The sequence below is a fragment of the Pteropus vampyrus genome, unplaced genomic scaffold (assembly GCF_000151845.1).
Source record: "Pteropus vampyrus isolate Shadow unplaced genomic scaffold, Pvam_2.0 Scaffold876, whole genome shotgun sequence".
In the NCBI taxonomy this organism is placed as follows: Eukaryota; Metazoa; Chordata; class Mammalia; order Chiroptera; family Pteropodidae; genus Pteropus; species Pteropus vampyrus.
In genome coordinates, this window is record NW_011889657.1 from 264078 (window position 1) to 284773 (window position 20696).

General features: G+C 40.3%; 1 protein-coding gene across 1 annotated transcript in view; it reads right to left on the minus strand.

Annotated features, from left to right (window-relative positions):
- LOC105309838 (protein kinase C-binding protein NELL1) overlaps positions 1–17212 on the minus strand; it is a 241562-nt gene extending 224350 nt beyond the window's left edge. The window contains exons 1-4 of the mRNA XM_023526447.1: positions 17141–17212; positions 16402–16484; positions 9729–9863; positions 8697–8799 (exon numbers count right to left, since the gene is read on the minus strand). Coding sequence (XP_023382215.1) covers positions 8697–8799; positions 9729–9863; positions 16402–16484; positions 17141–17183 — 364 coding nt within the window. The 5' untranslated portion in view covers positions 17184–17212. The remainder of the gene's footprint in view (positions 1–8696; positions 8800–9728; positions 9864–16401; positions 16485–17140) is intronic.
- Positions 17213–20696: the final 3484 nt, after the last annotated feature.

Consider the following 20696-nt stretch of genomic DNA (forward strand, 5'->3'; position numbering starts at 1 on the left):
TGCTGGCCATACTGTGCTACCCATATCCTCCTCCATGGACAAGCGACACATTCCTGCAGCTGCTGGGACAGTTGACCATCAACAGCTCTCAGCTACATATTGATTTAGGACTTGCCCTTGGCTAAAAAGAGCCACCTTGCCCAAAGTCAAGTCCTCTTCAGCCAATGAGTGATAAGCCCCTTGCCGCAGCTCAGGATAACTCTGAAAGGTCATTCCAGCTCCAGAACGCTCTAAAGGAATGACAGACATATTTGTTGTAACTGCAGTTCACTGCAGTTCATCCTCTGGTTCTGCCCAATTCTGTTTTCTTCTCTATCACACTCCCACCTGGGAACTGATCCTGACAGAACTTCCTACTAAAGTATAAATCTCCATTTCAGAGTCTGGTTCCCCTCAGAACCTGACCTGAGATGACCCACACCTTACTCAAATCTATTCCATTCCGGAATCCACTCTCAGTGAATAGCACCACTATCCACCCGCAACCACACCCCACTACCTGGGGTCCTTCTAACCTCCCCCTCTTACTCAGCCCCACGTCCCATCAGTACCCACATCCTAACAATGCTCCCTCCTTAAATTTCTCAAGTCGACCTACTTTTCTCCATTCCCTACCGCCTGCCCGCAAACACTGTCTTCATTCAGGCCATCACCATCCCTCCTGTTTAGTATACTGGAACTTCCTAACTTATATCCTATGTCCTGCTCTCAATCTCAGCCAGTTTTTCTTCACACAACAGTCGGGCATATTTTTTTAAGTGCAAATATGAGGCCCTGCTTTAAAAGCATTATGGATCACTAATGCTCCCAGAACATAGTCCGAATTCCTTAATTCAGCACACAAGGCCATTGATGTGGCTCCTCATTCTCTCTCAAGTTTCATAGCTCACCAACTCCTATGTGTTCACTCGCCCTTCCATACATGCACATCTCCACATATGCTCTGGCCAGGCTTTCTCTCTCTCCTGGAATTTGCATATACTCTTCTCTTCTCTAGTAACACTCAGCCTCATCCACCTTCCACTGGCAACCACCCCTCCTATAAACCCGACAGTTTCAGCTTAGACCTACCTTCCCTGTTCTTGGCTTTTAACACTGGTGAATTGCCCTCACTTTGTGCTTCAGCTGTGCTCTGGACCTAGCCCTACCACAGCAACATGTCATATTTTATCTCAGTGGCCCATTTAATTATACAACTCCCCTGCTAACAGTAAGGGCCATAAGGGTAGGGACTACGGCTATTCATAATTTTATCTCCAGCCCCAAGCTCAATACCTCTCTGGGTTTATTGTTAGGTAACAATAAATAATCTTAAAATTAATGAGCCTCTAGTTGGTAACAAAAAAACAATCAAATTTCCTGATTCCCAGATAAGAGTTCTTTCTGCTCTTCAATGCAATTTTAAACATTAAAAGCAGATACCAAAGGCTGCAGAACAAAACAGCAACAACAATAAAAAAGTAAAGAATCGGTATAATTTTCTAGATAGGCCTCTTCCTCCTTTCATTAAAATAAATACACACATACACACACACACACACACACATATATATATTTGCAAAAACCAATATCATTTTCTAGTATTCATTCCAGCTAAGATTTACATAATATAGAAATGGGGGTACTGGGGGAACTTTATCAATGGAGAAATTAAACCAGAAGAACAACTAGCTTAAATACATTGTCAGCTGCAGGTAGTTCATTCTTTAATGGAGAAAGGAAACCAAACTATCAAGAAGTTATTTTATCTTTTATGGTGAAATTGCCAATGGCCAATTAGTTAGGCAGCAAAAACATTGGTGGTGCAAATGCTTGCAGCAAAGAGGTTTATAGCGAAACTACCTGATAGGGCTCTTAGAGATGGTATCTGAAGCCAGGTCTGTAATGAGCTCACTCAGGGAGGAAGGATCCTTGGGTGTTCAGCCTTTCTAATCTGCCACTCTCCATTAAAGTGTAATACAGAGTGCTGATTTTGATATTCTAAGCTGCTGAGTTCCAAGGGACGGCTCCAGTGTGTGCACGGTACAGATACCTAAATGAAGACAGAGGAACCTCATGTCCACATCTGACAGGGGTGTTAAGTCATACCTGTCAATTGTTTATTCAGTGTGCACTCAAATGGCAAAAGTGTACAACTGTTGCATTAGAGAAATCAGGATCCAATTTGAAAGGCTAGAAGATGTCTGTGGGTACAGAAAGATGAAACTGAATACCTTTTCCTAAATCCCCAGTACATTTGTTTCTGCCATCATGGAGAAGTGTGTGTTCATGTGAAGTTTCAATTTCATGGTCGGACATGTGAAATATTCTAGTTTGCATGTCCCCAGTGTGATGTGAAGGGCTTCAGGTATCCATTTACATTTCTACTCATACTGAAAGCTGTTGGATTGGAGTCCCAAATGCCCCAGCCAAATGCACCAGAGCCTGGCTCACCTTATGCTTGAATTTCCTCAGATGTCAAAAATAAGCCTTTTGGCTGTAGATCAGAAGGCTGGATAGTAAAGACTGATGGTAGGCATAGGAAGGGCAGAGGCAGGGAAGGAGGGGCCCAGTCAGAGGAGTGGGATAGTATGAGAAAGCAGGGGAAATTCTTGTGACCTCCAGTGGTGATCTTGAAAGCTGTCTTAAGGTAATTTCATAGATACTTGATATCATAATCAGAGACACATCCTGCATGAGTGCCAAAGCTGCAAATGGCTGAGGCGTGCATTATCATAGCGATATTCACAGCTCCCAAAGTATCCTGCTATGTGAGGACATAAAGTTCAGTGGACATTTAATTTTTATACCAGGCTGGTGGATTTGAGGGCTGGATGAGTCCCCATGTGTGGTGCGAATGGAAACAATCAGACATTACTATCTCCAGATAGGAGTTCTGGGGTGAGTCTGCCAGAGGAAGAGAGGAATCAAGCAAACATCCTAAGACAGGGTAGCGAGTGTGCTCGTACCATTGTGGGGGTGGCAAGGGGCAAAATAAAGAAGAAAAATCTATTTCTTTGCTTCCCAGCCTGGACCAAGAAGCAGATGGCAGATTTGACAGCAGGGCACTTAGCAGAACTGTCACTCTGGAACGAGCCATCTTGCCAAGTTGGCAGCAGCTGTGCTTGGGAGTGTGGGAGTTTATTAGACAGGAATTCCAGGCTTTGGGAGGTGTGGTCTCCCCATGCAAGTAAATTGGGGAAGCCGCATCATCAGGAACAGTAAATCATGGTCAACTGATTTATCTAGAAAATCGAGGCATAAAAGATGGCCAGGGATATTTTATATATACACAACTGATGAATCTAGAAGGCTCTCCTGAGTTTTTCCTGATGCCTCCCAAACAAATACTACCTCTAAGAGCCTGGTCTGGCAGTTTCACTGTAATACTAGAAAATGATAACATATCAGTTTCACTGTAAACTGCCAGACCAGGCTCTTAGAGGTAGTATTTGCTGCAAGCATGTGCACCACCAGCGTTTTCGCTGACTAACTAATTGGCCATTGGCGATTTCACCATAAAAGATAAAATAACTTCTTGATAGTTTGGTTTCTTTCTCCATTAAAGAATGAACTACCTGCAGCTGACAATGTATTTAAGCTAGTTGTTCTTCTGGTTTCATTTCTTCATTGATAAAGTTCCCCCAGTACTCCCATTTCTATATTATGTAAATCTTAGCCAGAACGAATACTAGAAAATGATAACATATCAGTTTTTTGCAAATCCTTGAGTGAGCACAGTCTTCTCTCCCACCTGTCAAAACCAAAAGTTTACCAAGCTATGGCAAATAGAATAGACAGCTACTGATTCACAGCAGTCTTCGAGAGCACTTATTATCAATTCTTGAGCTGGAAAATGCTACCTCTCTTAATGAAGAAAGTTCCATGAAAAAAAGTTCAATGTCGAAAGGAGACAAATAGACAAGACAAAAAAAAAAAAGTATAATACTATGAACAAAAAACTTCAAAGATAATGTATTTTCATTTTTTGCAGTGCAGTCTTTTTAATTTTAGTAATTTTTCACGTTTCATTATGTCCTTTTTAATTCTCTTTTATTTTTTATTCTTTTATCTTTCATGGCAAAACTGCCTTACAGCCAATTAGTTATGCAGCAAACATGTTTGCAGCAAAGATGCTTACAGGGAAACCACCTAGAACCCTCTGAGCAAGATGCCCACATCAAACTGGTTGTCCCTCAGGCATCTCCAAATCAAACAAGCCAAACAAAAAGCAGCCTCCCCAGTCTAGTTCTTCCGCCTACCTTATTTCTGTAAATCACACTATGAGTCTCCCACCAGCTCTTGTCAAAGTCTAGCAACTTCTCCCCTAAAGACACTCTGTCCCTGATTCATTTGTCTCATAAAAAAAAAAAAAACCTTCTTTTGGAGTACCTACCATGAGCCAGATCCTTTAGCTATCACTCACATCCAACCCTTCCTTCTCTTCTCTCCAGGCAGGGCCTACCTGACAGCCTCACTGCCTCCACCTGGAATAGGCCTGAATCTCACGTCCAATCCCCACCAGCTCTCCTGATACAGCAGCCTTTGTAAAAGCACTTCTTTGATTATGCTACAATTCTGCTTTAAAATCTTGCTTTTAAGGACCACAGCCAATGCTGTGTTTACTTCCATGGTCTTGCACGTACAATTCCCTGTGGTAGATGTGTTCTTACCCACCTATCCACATAGAAATCTCATATTCATTTGTCCACACCCTGCTCAGCAATTACTTCCGCTATGATGTTTCCTTAGCACGCATGCACTCATGTGCACATACACACACACGTTTCTGATGGAGTTAATCCCTCCCTTCTCTGTGCTACTGCTGCATCTTACACTGTGTGCATGACATAAAATACTCTATTGTAACAATATAGTGTGTAAGCATCTTCCTGGACAGCAGGGGGTGGAAGAGCTAGGTTAAGAGCATCAGCTGTGGAGCCAGACTGCCTGGGTTTTATGTTGGCTCCTCCAAAGCTGAGAGACCTTGGACAAGTTACTTCTCTCTGTGCTTCGCTTCCTCATCTGTAAAATGAGAGTAATAATGAAGCCTACAACTTTAGGTTGCTGCAAGAATTAAATGAATTAACACACATAAAAGGGCTGAACTCAGTGCCTGACATAAAATAGAAGGTCCGTATATGCCTACTGTTATAGCCAGAAGGACAGTGTTTGTTTGGGAGATGAATCTCAGTAAGATGACTGAATAAATCGAATGGAATACAATCATCATCATCCATCCCCGACCCACTTCTTTATTTCTACTTCTCACCAAAAGAACCCTCCATTATTAGACAGGCCATCTCCTTTTCCCTCTGCCACCTCTATTCCTTTGTAAATGCCGTTGGGCACAGCTGAAGATCCCCTCTCCATCCTCCTCTGTCTCTACCATCTCTGACAGGTTTCAAACCTGTCCACCAAAAGAACACAGACTACAGAACACCGCTGCCTGGAGATTCTGATTTACCAGGTCAAAGTAGGGCCCTGGGACTCTCTAGATTAAGAAGTTCACCAGGTGATTCCAATATGCAGCTCAGTATGTTTGATGCCTTGAAGAGCAGACACGGAACAAATTTTTGAGGAATAAAACTCCTCTAATAACTCCTGAACTGCCATGCCCACAGCTAATGAATCTAGAAGGCTCTCCTGAGTTTTCCGATTCCTCCCAAACAGATAGAGGAACATTCTAGTATCAGGACCTGGTACCTCCACTATGAAAACCTCCTTGTCCTTGAAAAGGGGCTTTGCTTCAGAATAGGACAAAGTACTTTTTTAGGCAATGAACCGAGACAGGAACTCAGACAGTTTTGTTCTCTTTCCCACAGATGCCTGCTGTCTTCTGTAAGTGCTGCAGCTCCTGAGGCCATGACAAGTACATGAACACTTAATAAGTCAGCAGACAAAACAATTTGCTTTTATATATGGCTCCTTTTGCCTGAGCCAGATCAATACCTTTCCAGAGTCCCTAGCATACTTCCCCCACCCAAACCCAGAGAGTAGCTTAGGAAATTTATCTGAAAGGGACAAAAGTAATTATTCTCCACCCTTTTTCTGATGTGGATATTTGAAAACCTCTAGAATTCCACTAACTAGTATCAGAACTCTGCTTCATCAATCTTCATTCTCCTCTTTTTCACCCCACTTCTCAAACTGCCATAATAATCTTCCTGAAGGCTAGAAATATTTAGCTTGGCTCCACTTCCTCCAGGGAGTATCTCATGATTATCAACAATGTCCTCCCTGACCCTCCCACAAGTCAGTAGTCTATACTCCAACAGTGCCCCATCCACGTGCCTAATATGATCGCACTTAAAATTCTAGACACCATAAATCATGTCTCTAACTTGAAAGTGAGCCCTCTCACCATTCCAGACACCCACACTGCATAAATGCCTAATACATATTTCTATAATCAGAAATGAAAATCTTCTAGGCAAAAGTTCCCCAAACTTTTAATTACCAGAGGTGGCTTGCATCAATTCTTTTCAAGTGTTTTTTGTTTTTTTGTTTTTTTTTGAGTAGTCTTCATAACTTATCTGCATTACCATTTTATTAAACTATAAACATATCAAACTACCAATCAAAGCTGCCGAGAAAATTAGTGATAGCTAAATAGATTCCTATGAATTCCAAACACACTCGTGTGTTAGTCTTTATATTCAGCATCTTGGTAAAATTGGATAACTTACTAAATATTTTTTAAAACTTAAAATTCTCCAATAAATTAAAGAAAAATGACTACCCTACACATTTGTAGTGAGAGAACAATTTGACCATATGTATTAAAGGGGCTCCAAAAATATCAGTCATTTGGCATAGTAATTCTACTCTTGAGAATTCCACATTAATAAAATATAAAATACAAAAACATGTGTTTTCTATGCAAAAATGTTATTAAAGAGTAATTTATAAAAGGGAAAAGTGGAAAACAACCTAGCTATCTAACACTTGGAGAATGATAAAGTAATGTAGCAGCCAAACAATGAAACTCATTAAAATGAGGTTTATACAGTTTTTTTAAACATAAAAATACACTTAAGTGATAGTGGTAAGTCAAGAAGGTAAAACAAAAAAATTATCTGCACAGTAAGATCTCAAATGTACACAAAATATAATTTTTAAAAATGAAATCCACTAAAAGTTCAAGAGCATTTCCAAGTGATGGTATTATGGGAGATTTCTCCATCTTTATTTTTACTTTTCTTTGTGATTTCAAATGTTACACAATAAACATGTTGCTTTTTCAAGGAGAAAACCAAAAGGTTAAAACACAAAGCAACTGTAAGACTCATCTACCGCATGTCCAAAAAACAACTTGCAGGAAACAGCATTCACAGGTCTGTCTAGGGAACTCAAAATAATAAATTTAAAATGTCTCACATTTTTAAATACAAATTCCCAATAGTTGTTCAACTTCCTCCTCTGACTGTTGTATAAAATTGCAAAATTGGAAAAAAATAATCTGTACCTACAAAGAACCACCTTTCAATCAGGGAAGCAAACCATCATCTTCATACTATTATCTTCAACAGACATGATTTCCAAAAGCTCTTGGAACAGAAACTTAAAAGAAAGCTTATTTTTTTAAATCGACTCCAAGTACACTCTCAAGAGTAATGGGAATACTATACCAACCATGAGAAGAAGGAATATTTGAAAGTTCCTTTTGAAAAAGTTCAGCAAAGGTTTGGGCAGGTGTGACCAAACCATCAATCTCACTTCCACTGTCATATTAGGTAACATGATGTTCTTGGCAAAAAGCTAGACCACTGTCTTTTGAAAACCTAATGACACTGGTGTTTTTCAACAGAGAAATGATCTTGAAAGTTATCCAAAGGATGCCACCTTCCTAGCGTGAACTCTCCTTTTCTAAGAAGACCATATGATTTGATGAAAAGACTAGGAGCTCTGAAATCAAACAGAACTAGTTTTACATCTCACCTTGGCCACTCACCAGTCTTGTGACCTTAGTTAGTTCACTTCCCTAAGCCTAAGATCCTTGTAAAACAGGGCTAATCATAATCCCCACCAAAAGGATTAAGATGAGGATTCAATAAGCTAATGAAATTCCAGTACCTAGCATAGTAACTGGCACATATTAAGCATTCTAAATGACAGCTTTTACTCTTACTGCTTGTCTCAGTGTTCATTCCACTCTTTCACTTGAAACAGCGCCCTTCGTAATACAAAGAGAAAAGGACTTTATAACTTGAACAAGCCAACTATGAAGGAAATTATTTCAGCATTTTAACTGAAGTTCATCTTGAAATTCCAAATGGAAGGTTTTTAATAATAGAAAATGTGGCCAAGACCTCAGAATACCAAAACAGAATTTCATGTTTAACTTGATCATTCAGGACGAGGGGGACCAAATACATGGAGCTCTGAAGTCCAGACTTTATGGATCGACTCCACCCATTCCCAGTTGTGTGACTCTGTAAAAGTGACTTAATCCCTGTGAACACCAGTTTCTTCTACACAGAATGGGAAAAAGAACAGTAATTACGATAGATGTGAGAATTCTAAAAAACAGCTTAAAGTATCTGCCACATCATAGGTGATTAAAATCCAGCAGCCCTTCTCTTCATACATATAATATTACATCAACTGCTGGTGCTCCATTTCGTCAATGTTAATCAGTTAGGACCTAAAATATGGGGGCGGGAGAATAAATCTCAAAGCACAGAGGGCTACTCTGACCCTCAGTCAGTACTTACGTCGGCAAACCTTACAGCACTGGCCAGCAATGTGCACAGGGAGGGAGTCTGGGGAGCAATTGAGAGGGGGACAGGACATCCTTCGGCATTCCACAGCACCACTCTGAGGGAGGAAGGACAGGGAAAGGCATCTCAGAAGTGTCCTTTGAAAGTTCCATTGTAAAAAAGCTCACAGCTCATCCCAGAAACCTCATCAGGAAAACAGAAGCACTGTGAGGAATTCCCAGTCCACTCCAGGACCACAAATAAAATATCTTTTCCAGCCTGAATGAACTCGTGCCACCTCAATTACTTTTCTGATATACATCACTGGCTTCATTCCACCTGCCCATGTGGGCTAAATAGATTAGGCAGAAAACAAAAAAGCCTGTTTTTACAAGAACATAAATAACACCTTTTGCAGACCCTGTCAATCATTGTCGAGGCTCTAACAATGTGTTTTGTATTTTCCCAGACAAACAGTGGCATTCTTCAGATATTTATCAAATAATTTCAACTGTACAGGGTTTACATACTAATGGCGGTGGTGATGGGCGGGAGGGGGTGCAGCTTTTGTAATTTTCTGGAACAGACGAAGGATGCCCTGAAAGTTAAGGGGTCTTACAATTCTCTGAAACAGATGATTGATACCTTGAAAAATATAATAAAACACCCAGAAATTAATTAAACCCTTTTAAAACTTATTCTAGCAGAGAAAAGTTATGAATGAAGCTATTAGGTTGTTTGAAAAATCAAAGGAGTCCCTTCCTCCCTGACACTCTAGCCTCCAAGCTCCAGTGAGCTTCTCATAATAATATTAGATCATATTAGACTGTGTTGTCAAGGGAAAGTAGATTTTAATTTCCAAGCATTTGTATATGAAATGACACCCTTCCAGCTTCCCTTCAAAACCATATAGATTACTTCGCAAGCTCTTGGCAAAAAGGTAACATGTCTTGGAGTTAGCATTTTACATTAAAAAAACAAGATTACAGAACAATCAGTGAAACTGTCCTGTTAAAACTGTTGTTATTTATTTACAAGCGGGCTTACCTTACATGTGCAGTTCCTGCAGTGATCACCATCCACCCAGGAGTCTTGGTCTCTATAGAGCAGTCCACTCACTTGACAGGTCTTCTCGCAATGACAGTTTTCCAATTGACTAAGTCTTGTCTCTGCATAATTTAGCTGCAAACAAGAGTTACTAAGTGTAATTTCTGTAACTCAATTGCATTGTCCTAACAAAGCTAATAGCAACAACAACAACAACAACAACAACAATCCAAGTAGGAAGGGTAAAAAATTCTCAGAGCAGCTCACTGATTCTTAGTCAGCTCTGTTTTTTGTTATATTTTGTTTGTGTTTTTTTTTTTCTTTTTTTACATGAAGTAGAATCACTCTAAATTAAAGACATACTGGCTCTCATGGTCTAATGAGCACCAAATGAGACATTAAACTCTATCTCAGGGACCTCCTGGGTGTTCACAAACACATGTGCCTTCGGCTGAAAGCCCACATGAAAACACTCATAATGAATGTGTTCTCAAGGGCTCATTACCGTGTTTACAGGAGACCTCATCAGGAACTCCGACACACTAACATTTATCTCCCACCATCCTCTCCGTGTTCTTCACACACTAACCAGAGTGTCATGGTTGACAAGCTGGGAAGTCATTGCTTCCTCTCTTAAGAAAAAATATGGGCAGCTGGGGCCTGAAAAAAGGGAGAGTCATGGAAGGATCTAGTTTCTCTCCAGCTCAGGATCCCCCAAAGAGAATGCCCCAAGAATCCACTCTGGTGTTCAGATAAAGGTCAGGAGAGGTGACTAAACCCCCAGGTGAGATCAAGATTTGGCAAAAGAACCTTTTTCATTTTTCTAGGTCACCTAATTGTTACCATTAATCACAGAATCTCAGGATCTTTGATTTGAAAGGGGTTATAAAGCTTGAATGTCCTCACAGGTAACCCTATCCAAGTGATTATCCGCCTATGCATGTACATCTACTGTGGTGGGACACTCACTACGTCCCAAAGAAAGTCTTTTTGTAGTTAGCTCTGAAATATCTTTCCTGGCTTGAGCCTTGAAATCTCTCCCTTTTTTCTTCTTATATCCAGTTTTGCCTTGTAAAACTGAGCAAATCTAACCTCTCCTCAAACATTTAAGGTTCCTGAGCAAATCTAACCTCTCCTCAAACATTTAAGGTTCTCCTGTCCGCATGCCTGCTTCCAACCAAAGCCAGCACCATTCCACCAGGTTCCCGTAACAGCTCCTCATGACATGGTTCCAACCCTCTCTCCTGATCACTTTCCATGCAGCCCACTCCAGTTTGCCTTCACAAATATGGTAGCAAAAAAAACTGAACTTTGCTGTGATCTCTTCGTTGTCATATCCATAGTAAGGAGTAACTCAATCCAATAGCATATGTAATGGATCCATATATTTAAAAAAAAAAAAAAAAAACTTGGTTTTTGTCACTTATTACATCCTCTTCGTCTAAGCTTTTGGAATTTCTCAAGAAAAGTTGTTCCTTGTCTGCCTTTTGTGGGTGGTGCCAATGGGAAGGGAAAAGAACAAATAGGATCCTGGACACACCACAAACACCATAATCAGCCCTGAAGAAACTGAGAGTTGACTATGCCTGAAATATTAGCTTCGGATGACTTTCCTAAGATGCATCATCTTTTAAAAATTGAGATGACATTTAAATCTCCAGCCTAATCATGGAGTTTCCAGAATTTATGATAATTAAGCTCTTTGGGAATTCTTTAGAAAACAAAGATAAAATACACTCCCAAAAGTTTGGTGAGGTCAACTGCCCAAACCATGTATAGGCAAAAGATAATAAGAAGGAAGTGAAAACATCACATATTATCTTTACTTCATTTCTATATGCCCAGTAGTTCCTATAAAAGGTGGTGCTTGATGGCTGAGCTAAGACTGATCAAGAAAGAGGTGAACTCGATCTGCATCCCTCCTAAAAGTGGCTGAGAATGGGTATCTGTGACAGATAATGTGCCTGTCTCACTCTGAAAATTTGGAACTCTATTATCTGTAGCACTCCAAAAAGGGAACTTTTTAAAGACCAAATGACCCAAAAGGCAATTCTGCATCTGTCCCAGTTTCCTGAAAATCCAGGAGCTTGTCTATGGGTAATACTGACAATTTCCAGGACTGTCCAACAAAGCTGAGCTATACCTAACTATAAAACTCAATTCCAAGGAAAGCATCAGTTTTAAGACAAGGGAAGCTATTGTCAAGGCTGACTTTGTTTCTCTTCTGAACTGTATTTTTTAACATATTTAGCTTTTTCTGATAACACTGAAAAGCCCTAATTTCTATAACATAAGAGTACACCAGACAGGCACAAAGGCAAAGAGATATTAAAGCAAAAATCAAACTTTTCAAAGGCACTTAGTTACGTAATCTTGCCTTCCTTTTTCCCCTGCTAAATTCTGTTGCAACAATAAAGGAGAAAAACAACTCTGAATCAAAATTACATATTCTGTCACTGGTATTAGCATGCTGAATTTAAACAAATTCATTTTCAAAAGCTATTTCTGCACTATCTGCCATTTTCTCCAAAAATGCCTGCAGATCGAAAACAGATACAGTATCAAATCTACATCTCTGGTTTTTCTTTTTACCTTTGTTCATGCATTTACCTAAGCAACCATGGACTAAATCATTTCTGCTTAACTCTACCCATTCAAAGATAGACAGCAGAAGCCTTTTCAACAGTAAGAGGTCAAATGAATGGATCTGAGTACATTAGTGGTGTAGTAGATTGCATTCTTTTTTTTTTTTTCTTTGTAACACTATCTGGCATTCTCTATATGGAAGGGAAAAAAGAAATCTTCAATTGTGTTAAAACTTAAAGCTTAATTGAAAAATCACTATTGAGCTCCTTGAAACAATGAAAGTCTCAATATTAAATATGTTACAAGCTGAAATGCCACTCCAAGTGCTGCTTAATTTGCATAAATAGATCTGTCAATGATTTAAACAGAAGTAATCCAGAAATTCCCAGTATCCAGCATCTCTTCTTCCTGAGCTTGAACAGCAGGGCAGAGCTCGACCCTATCTCAGTGTACTTGGCCCAGTAGGTGGGTGCTTTCTTCAATGTCAAGACTACCTGGGAAAACTTCCAGAGTAAGCCAAGGGATTGGTGGTCTCTTATGGATCACTAAGTGGAAGTAGTAGGAGACAATTTCCCTACACCTTCTCTGCATTGGAAAAAAATGTCCGGTTTTGCCAGAATGACAGAATTCTTCAAGAGGGGTCTTGTGCACCCTGATCACTGTCACCTGAAGGCACATGCAAGCAGTTCCCATGATCTGTCCTGTGGCAAGCCAGGGTATCATTATTCTCCAGCCTCCCTACCTGAACAGAGAAAAGGAACAGCAAATCTGGTGTCTGCATCTGTTTGGTTTGATGTGATTTTGACTACTATCACTGTCTAGCTTGTGCACTGGGCTTGCTCTCTGGTACGATTCTATGGCTTCCACTGTAACACAAATGTGAGGACTTTCTGCTGCTTTCCAAGACCTCCCAGCACCTGGCTCTAGGCCAGGGTCTTGACATCAACTTGCAGATTCTGCCAGGCTGCAGGGTGCCAAGCCATTGGGGAAAGTGTATGTTTCCTTAGAGACCATCTTCCTCTCATAGTTGCCTATTTTTTCCCAGGTATAACAATAAAATCGACTCACTACTTACTGAATGCCCAGCCTCCAAATCTCACTTGCCTGGTCACATGAGATCTTCAGAAAACCTAAAACAATGTTTACCAATTTACATATGGGGAAACTGCAGCTGCAACAAATCCAATGAACCCTGGAGCTCTCACCTGATGGCTGCACAGCGTACAAGAAAGAGGAATTAGAGAATAGGGCCTGCCCAATGTGGGTGTCTTAAAGGAAACTCCTACATAAAGATTTGGGCCCCAAAAGGCTGTAACCTCATTTTAAGGGTGCACAAAAAAGAAACGAGGCTTGCACAAGACACAGAAAGATCTTCCTGTTCAGATCTTGGCACCAGCTAGAGGGAAATATCTACCCTGAGAATTTAAAAGAATTCTTTCCTGAGAATTCACCTGGCCTATCCTACACTTGCAGTCCGATTCTGAGCAGTCTCTGTGATCCAAAGACCCTTAAGGAGATAATGTGATATAAGATAGCCCTTATGTGGTCCTGGCAGAAGCGCATACAATGTCAAACCAGGACTCAGAAAATTTCACGTATGTCCAAGGCAAACAAGTGCTTGTAACCCAAAGAGTGAGTTAAAAGGTTGGGTTCCTACCCTGACCTTCCCCTTTAAAAGCTGCTACAAGCCCTATGCTCACTTTTCACTCCCAACAGGCGCCATCTGATCATTCAGTCCTACCCTTTTCCTCTCTTTTTATTGCTCATTCTTCTTCTGATACCTCCATCCCCCCGCTGCAGCATCCACCTCCCTCTCTCCATCAGTCATTCCTTCTTTATATTTTTGTTTCTCTTTCTAAACCTCTCTTCTCCAACTATGAACTCTCTCAGTCACGATTCAACTTTCAGAATCTGAATTTGCGTCCCAATTCTGCCATCTACTATCTTCAGAAAAGTTACACAATTGTAAAAAAAGAAAAAAGAATGTTATATAACTTTCTTGGAACTCGGTCGTCTTCTTTGGAATGAGGGCTAATAAATCAAGCCCAGCTCACAGGACTGTTGTGAGGATTAAAGTGACAGGGAATATAAAAAGTTGAAGTATCGTAATTTACACATAGTAAATACTCAATAAATATTACCTAGTATGAGCAACTTTCCAGCTTCTTCTGGCTCAGGGCTTGACAAACTAAGGCCCACGGACCAAATCTCACACACCACTTACTTTTGTATGGTCTTTGAGCTAAGAATAATATTTACATTTTTCAATGGTTAAATTTTAAATGATTATATTTAAATAAAATGAGTATACACATAATATTCTGAATTTTGCCTCTTGGCCTGCAAAGCCTAAAATTCACCAGCTGGCCCTTTACAGAAAAAGTTTGCCAATTCCTCTTCTAGATTATCACAGATTCCAAATTATGCAGTGAAAATGGAAGTACTCAAATTTTCTAATTATAATTCTATTCACAGTTTGGAAGAAACAGACTTATAAATCTTCCAAAGTGCCTGGGGTGGGGGAAGGGGAGTAAAGAGGTTGAGGTGGATTCAATTATTTTCTGCTTGCAATTGCCCATAGTTAAATATCTCTGCCTCACAAATGTTCATTTTATATAACAATGGTTTGAAGACAGAGTTCAGTGTGGCTTCTGGATAATGTATGGCCAAAAAAAGAAGGGCATTCCAAGTAACGGGAAGGACTAAGAAAAAAAAAAAAGAACATCCTCAGAGCCAGCGAGGGGACAGCCACACCTGAGAATGAGTGGCATGTTTCTTGTTTCAAAAGTTTGGCAGCAAGCTAAGATATAATTAACAGTATTGAGATCAAGCTGCTCCAGAAAAGATGAAATAAAAGCCTCTATCTGCCACAAGCTGGGAAGGCAAATAATTGACTGCATTTCACATTTCCACTGTACTCTGAAATGAAAAAGCTAATACTCCAACTCTCGAGTCTCAGTCTGTTTCTCTCTCAGAAAAGTGTTCTCTCTCTCCAGACAAAAGTGGACTAGGCTAAAAACCGAGTTTGAAACAGACACGTTATCTTCAGCAATGCAGTCTATGGGTCCAAAATACAGCTCTACCTTCAAAACACTTACCTACCCACCAATTTTTTTTTCCACATGCCATAGCTGATGGCAGAGAGCAGTCACAGCCACCAGTAGAATGGGATTAATGGATCATTGTCACTGTTATAAAAATTCTTCCTTTCACAGAGTATAACATCTCTTAGGTCCAACCCAATTTTCTCTTCACCCTAGGCCACAGCTTATGTCCAGGATTGATTTTATAACAACAACAGCATTAGCCACATTGTCTATTTACTCAGTGCCTTTCTCCACAAGCCCAGGGCTTTCTATTATGAATCTAAATGTTATGAATATATATTAAAGCTGCTAATTGTTTACATGTTTGGTTCTGCCACTGGACATGACTATCTCTGGGGTAGAAATTATATCTTGTTCATCAGTGCTTCCTTTGTACTTGACACCCTGGCAAATGGCAGATCTGCAAAAGAGTCTTGTTAAGTGGCTGATGGAGAAGAGGAAAAGATACGGAATTATAAGACTGAAGGTGCTGAAAGGCAAACTCTGCCTCCTTCACTATTTAACTCAGGACCAGTCGCAAAGTGAATCATACATTAGAAACATGATATAATGCCTTCTTGTGACAGTAATCTCTTCCTTACAATAGCTATTTTGCCCCTTCTGATTATTGGCAATTATTCTTACATCCAAAATGCATTAGTTTATAAGCAACAGTGGCTCCAACCATATATCATCTCACAGTGATACTAGTTTAATAGCCAATGGGCAAATTCCTTTCCACTCCCAGGGAATTGATGGTGATACATATTGCCTCTTTCTTCCAAACATTTTTCAAGTAAACATTTTGATACAGCCTAATAGTATCAAAGACAGAAATGGTTATGTTTACTATATAGGTAGTACTATTTCGAGAATAAACCATTTTCATAACATATTGGAGATGCCAAGGATAAAAATGTTTCCATTATAGCATATCACTCTAAATTCCAGATTGCATGGATAAAGAAATGAAACATCACAAGTGAAATTTAGATACCTACTTTTGCAGTCATCTTGGCCAAAAGCTCTTGTAAATCCATTATTCCTTGCACCAGGCTTAAGAAATCACTACAAGTTGGGCAAGCTCAATAAAGAAAATACAAAATAAATGTTGATACAGTGCTAATAAAAGAAAGAAATTTTTTAAACGCTAGCTGTTTGGCTATGTAGAAGGGATTTTGCTTTTCTGGTTAAGTATTGCTTTGAAATTGGTGTGAAATCACAGAGGATTTCAGGTCTAGATCTTTCCCTTTTATTAATAAACAAGAAAGAAACGGAAAAAAAAAAAGACTGTTAACTGAAAGGCAATATAACAATTTTAAAATAAAATTAAATCCTCATTTTTATTTAGAAGTGACTGAAAAAAATGCAAATTATCATAAAAGAGGAAAAAGTAAACTCACATCCAGGTCAAGCAATTTAAAGAATAGTTTTTTAAGTACATATAATTATATGAAAGATATCTTTCTCTACCAATCTACAGAATGCAAACTGCTAATGTAATCTTTTTCTTACCTTCACATTTTAATTCTACAAGTAACATATAAGCTTTTTAAAAATTCAAAGACACAGAAGTACGTATTATGGATAAGTTCTCTTCCACTCTCCTTACCACTATCTTTACCACCTCATCAGGCAACACTGTAAATAGTGTGTGCCATATCCTTCCTCGCCTGTTTCTCTGATATTCTCAAGTTATAGAATATTTAAAGTTCACAAATGCTTTAAGTTGCTACTTACTGCGATTCAAGTTCGGACATTGCGTTATGTATCCGTTCGGCATAAAGATGATTTTCCCATCTTGGATGATCCCCTTGATAACAGAAGAGAGAGGCAGCGATCAAGATTACAGTTACCAGTTCCAATGGCCCTGCCACGCGTTCTCTGCAGGGTGGGTTATTTTTAAACAGGACTGATACCCATTTTCAAAAGGTGAGATGGCATTAGTCCACACTGAAATACTCCACACCATCCCCTTCTAGAAATGTTGAAATGTGCATCCATCCTGAGAAAGCTACAATTAGTAACCACTGGTTGATGCAAATGACATCATAGTCCTATGGCGAGCCAGCCAGGAGATAAGCCCCCTTTTAGGGGGATCTTTTCCTCTTCGTCTTGGGTGTTCTACTCTTATGGCATTATGTCTCTGTGTTGCTTTGATTTCACTTTTCCGGCTCTTTTCCACCATCTGGCTACGTTCCTCTGGGGACCTCAGGCTTAGCTCCTCCTTAATCTGTTTTTCCACTGCAATTCGCCCTGTACCATCTGCTCTACCTCTTATCTTGAGTATAGTTTCCCCAGAAGAGGAACTCTCGCTGACCCTCTTTTCTGGACCATTCATTTCCAACATTTGGTTTTTGCCGACCTCGGTGGCCCTCAGAGACTTCCTCTTGCCCCCATTTTAAGGTATTCTCTGATCTGGTAAATCTTAGGACTCTCTTTAGGGTCGAAAGCAAGGCTGCGTTCTGCACCTTCTTTGACTGCCCTTGCCCTACGAACTTTGGTTAAGGTTATAACATTCCAGGGTGCAGTAGTAGAACAATGGTTTCTCAATTGGTAGTATGCCAAAAGCCGAGGGGTAGACCCAGGGGTGCCCAGAGTTATCATAGGCCATAATTAATGGAAAAAGTCTGAGCCTAAGCCCATGCCAAAAGCTCAGTCTAAATTTGAGTCCAAGCATCAGAAAAGTAGCACCAGTGCTTATGCAAGGCTGGAGACATCCGGCATCCTAAATTAGGGACTTCACAGGGTGACGACCCAGAAGACCCTACCCTGGACCTCTCCACCACCTTGAGGGACACCTCATGGAGGGGCCTTGTCTTTCCTAGTGAAACTCTTCTCAGACTTTCCTTTCTATTTACAGACCACCATGGGAAATAAGCTGTCGACTCGCCTCTCAGTTGTATCCTTAACCGCTGGGACAAATTCAATTCCAATAACTTAAAAAGGAATCACCTTGTCTTTTATTGTAATGCAGCTTGGCCACAATATAAACTAGGAGGTCAAGAGCAATGGCCCCTAATGGAAGTCTTAATTATAATAGCATCCTTCAACTAGACTTATTTTGAAAAAGGGAGGGCAAATGCTTGGAAGTTCCATATGTTCAGGCCTTTATAGCCCTCTACCAAGATCCATTTTTATGCCCAGACTACCAGAAGCCTCATGGCAAGGACAAATAAAAACCAGAGCCAGATATCATAGATGACCCATTACTTAATACTCAACCTGGCCCTCAGAGGGAAGCTCAGCCACCAGTGTATAATTCTCCTTCTCCAAAGGCTCTACCAGGGAGTCAGAAGCTATTCTTAGCCCTCCTCGTACTCTAAGTAGTGCTCTATATACTGCCCTTCCTTCTACCCTCCTGCCTCTGGCTGGGGTGGAAGGCACCATTAGGATGCAAGCACCTTTTTCCATCACTGATATTCAACAATGTAAAGAAAATTAAGAAGATATTCTGAAGATCTAAACAAGTTTGCAGACGGATTTTAAACCCTGACTCTGGCCTTTGATCTTTCCTGAAAAGACATCCAATTTAGTTTAACCACCTGCTGTACAACCATTGAAAAGGACCACATTCTAACGGGGGCCTGTCAGGAGGCAGATGAGGCCTTTGTTAGGAACCCCAGGGCAATGCCCCCAGGTCAGATGTAGTACCTTTAGCTGATCCTGATTAGAACTATAATACCCAAGAGAGAATGGCCAGGTGTGCCAGATTTTTAGAGGTCCTCACTGGGGGAATGAAAAAAAGTATACAAAAGTCAGTGAACTATGAGAAGCTTAGGACCATTATTCGAGAAAGAGAATCCTGTCAGCTTTTATGAATGGCTAGAAGAAGCTTTTAGGAGATATACTAATATAGATCCTACTTCCTCTGTGGAGTCAGCTTTTATTAGCCAATCAGCCTCTGATATCAGCTTCAAAAGCTGCAAATGGGGCCACAGACTAACCAAAATCAATTACTAGATACAGCCTTCATGGCCTCTAACAATCGAGATCTTGAAAAGAGAAAAAGAGAACAGAATATAGAAAAACAGCAAACCAGGAGAATGGTTGTCACAATTGGCCAAGCCTTTGGTACCAGACAAGCGTCCCTAAGATACCGGGGAATAAGGAGACAACGAGTTCTTGCTTCAAATTCAAGAAAGCAGGACATTGGGCAAAAGACTGTACCGAAAAGCCCCCAAACCCCTGCCACCATGTAAAGAACCCGCTACTAATCTCTAGCATTGGAGAGTTGACTGCCCATGCTCCCAGAGAGGGGGCTGGCCAGCCAACACCCTAATAGCCCAGGTCCAGCAACTGTGTGACTGAAGAGGCCCAGGGCCATCCTTGCCATCCCTGTCCAGAAATGTCATCATCACTACCTAGGAACCCCAGGTAACTCTGGACGTAAGCGGTAAACAAATACCATTTGTTTTAGACAGATGGACAACCTATTCTGTTCTTCCTGCATTTGCAGGAAAACCTTCCTCACGAACTATGATTAGACCTAGACTTATTAGATGGCCCGATGATAGGAGCGCCTTTCCAGAGAGCTCAGCAATCAGGAATTTTTCTCCTCCCCCTTTACCCTCGGACTCTGAGGGGAGACCAAGTTCTCTAAGGACCCCATCTATTTCATCATTCTCTGAGGAAACTAGATATACACCCCCCAGGGAAATAGTGATGATGGGGAAATAATAAGAGTATGTGCATGACCTCTGATCTATATTTGTTGATGTTATGTATATAAAGATGATGAGTAAAAATTCTAATTATGATGGAAAGGAAAATGTATGTTTTTGGTAACAGAAGTTATAAAGTATGGGAATATATTTTGAAGGAAATTGAAGGAAAGGTGTTTGTCTTAAAGTTGGTTATTTCTGAATGAGTGAGAAGAGGCAAACTGAAGGGATGAGGAAAGTTGTAGGTTTGTGAAGAGAAATCCTGAGAGGAAATTTTATATGTGATTAAGCTAAACAAGATTAGAAATTTAAATGTCAGAAGTAAACTAAAGCAAAATTAGAGTTGTGTTTTAATGTTTCTTAGACTACTGGTCTAAGAAACTGATGTTATGGAAAAGTTTTCTGAGCAGAAAACAAGGATTCCGTGCTTCATCAAAATAATTTCTGTGTTTTATGTTGCCTTGACCAATTTTCTGAGGCTTTTAGAGAATACTAACACTGACTCAAAGTCTGAGGGCCAGACACCCCTGGCTATACATTTCACAACTCAGGCTGTGCCCAATATTCAAAAGGAAGCTCCAAAAGTTAGGGCCTGGACCCCAAACCCCGCAGGCCGCCTTGGTGCCAGAGGT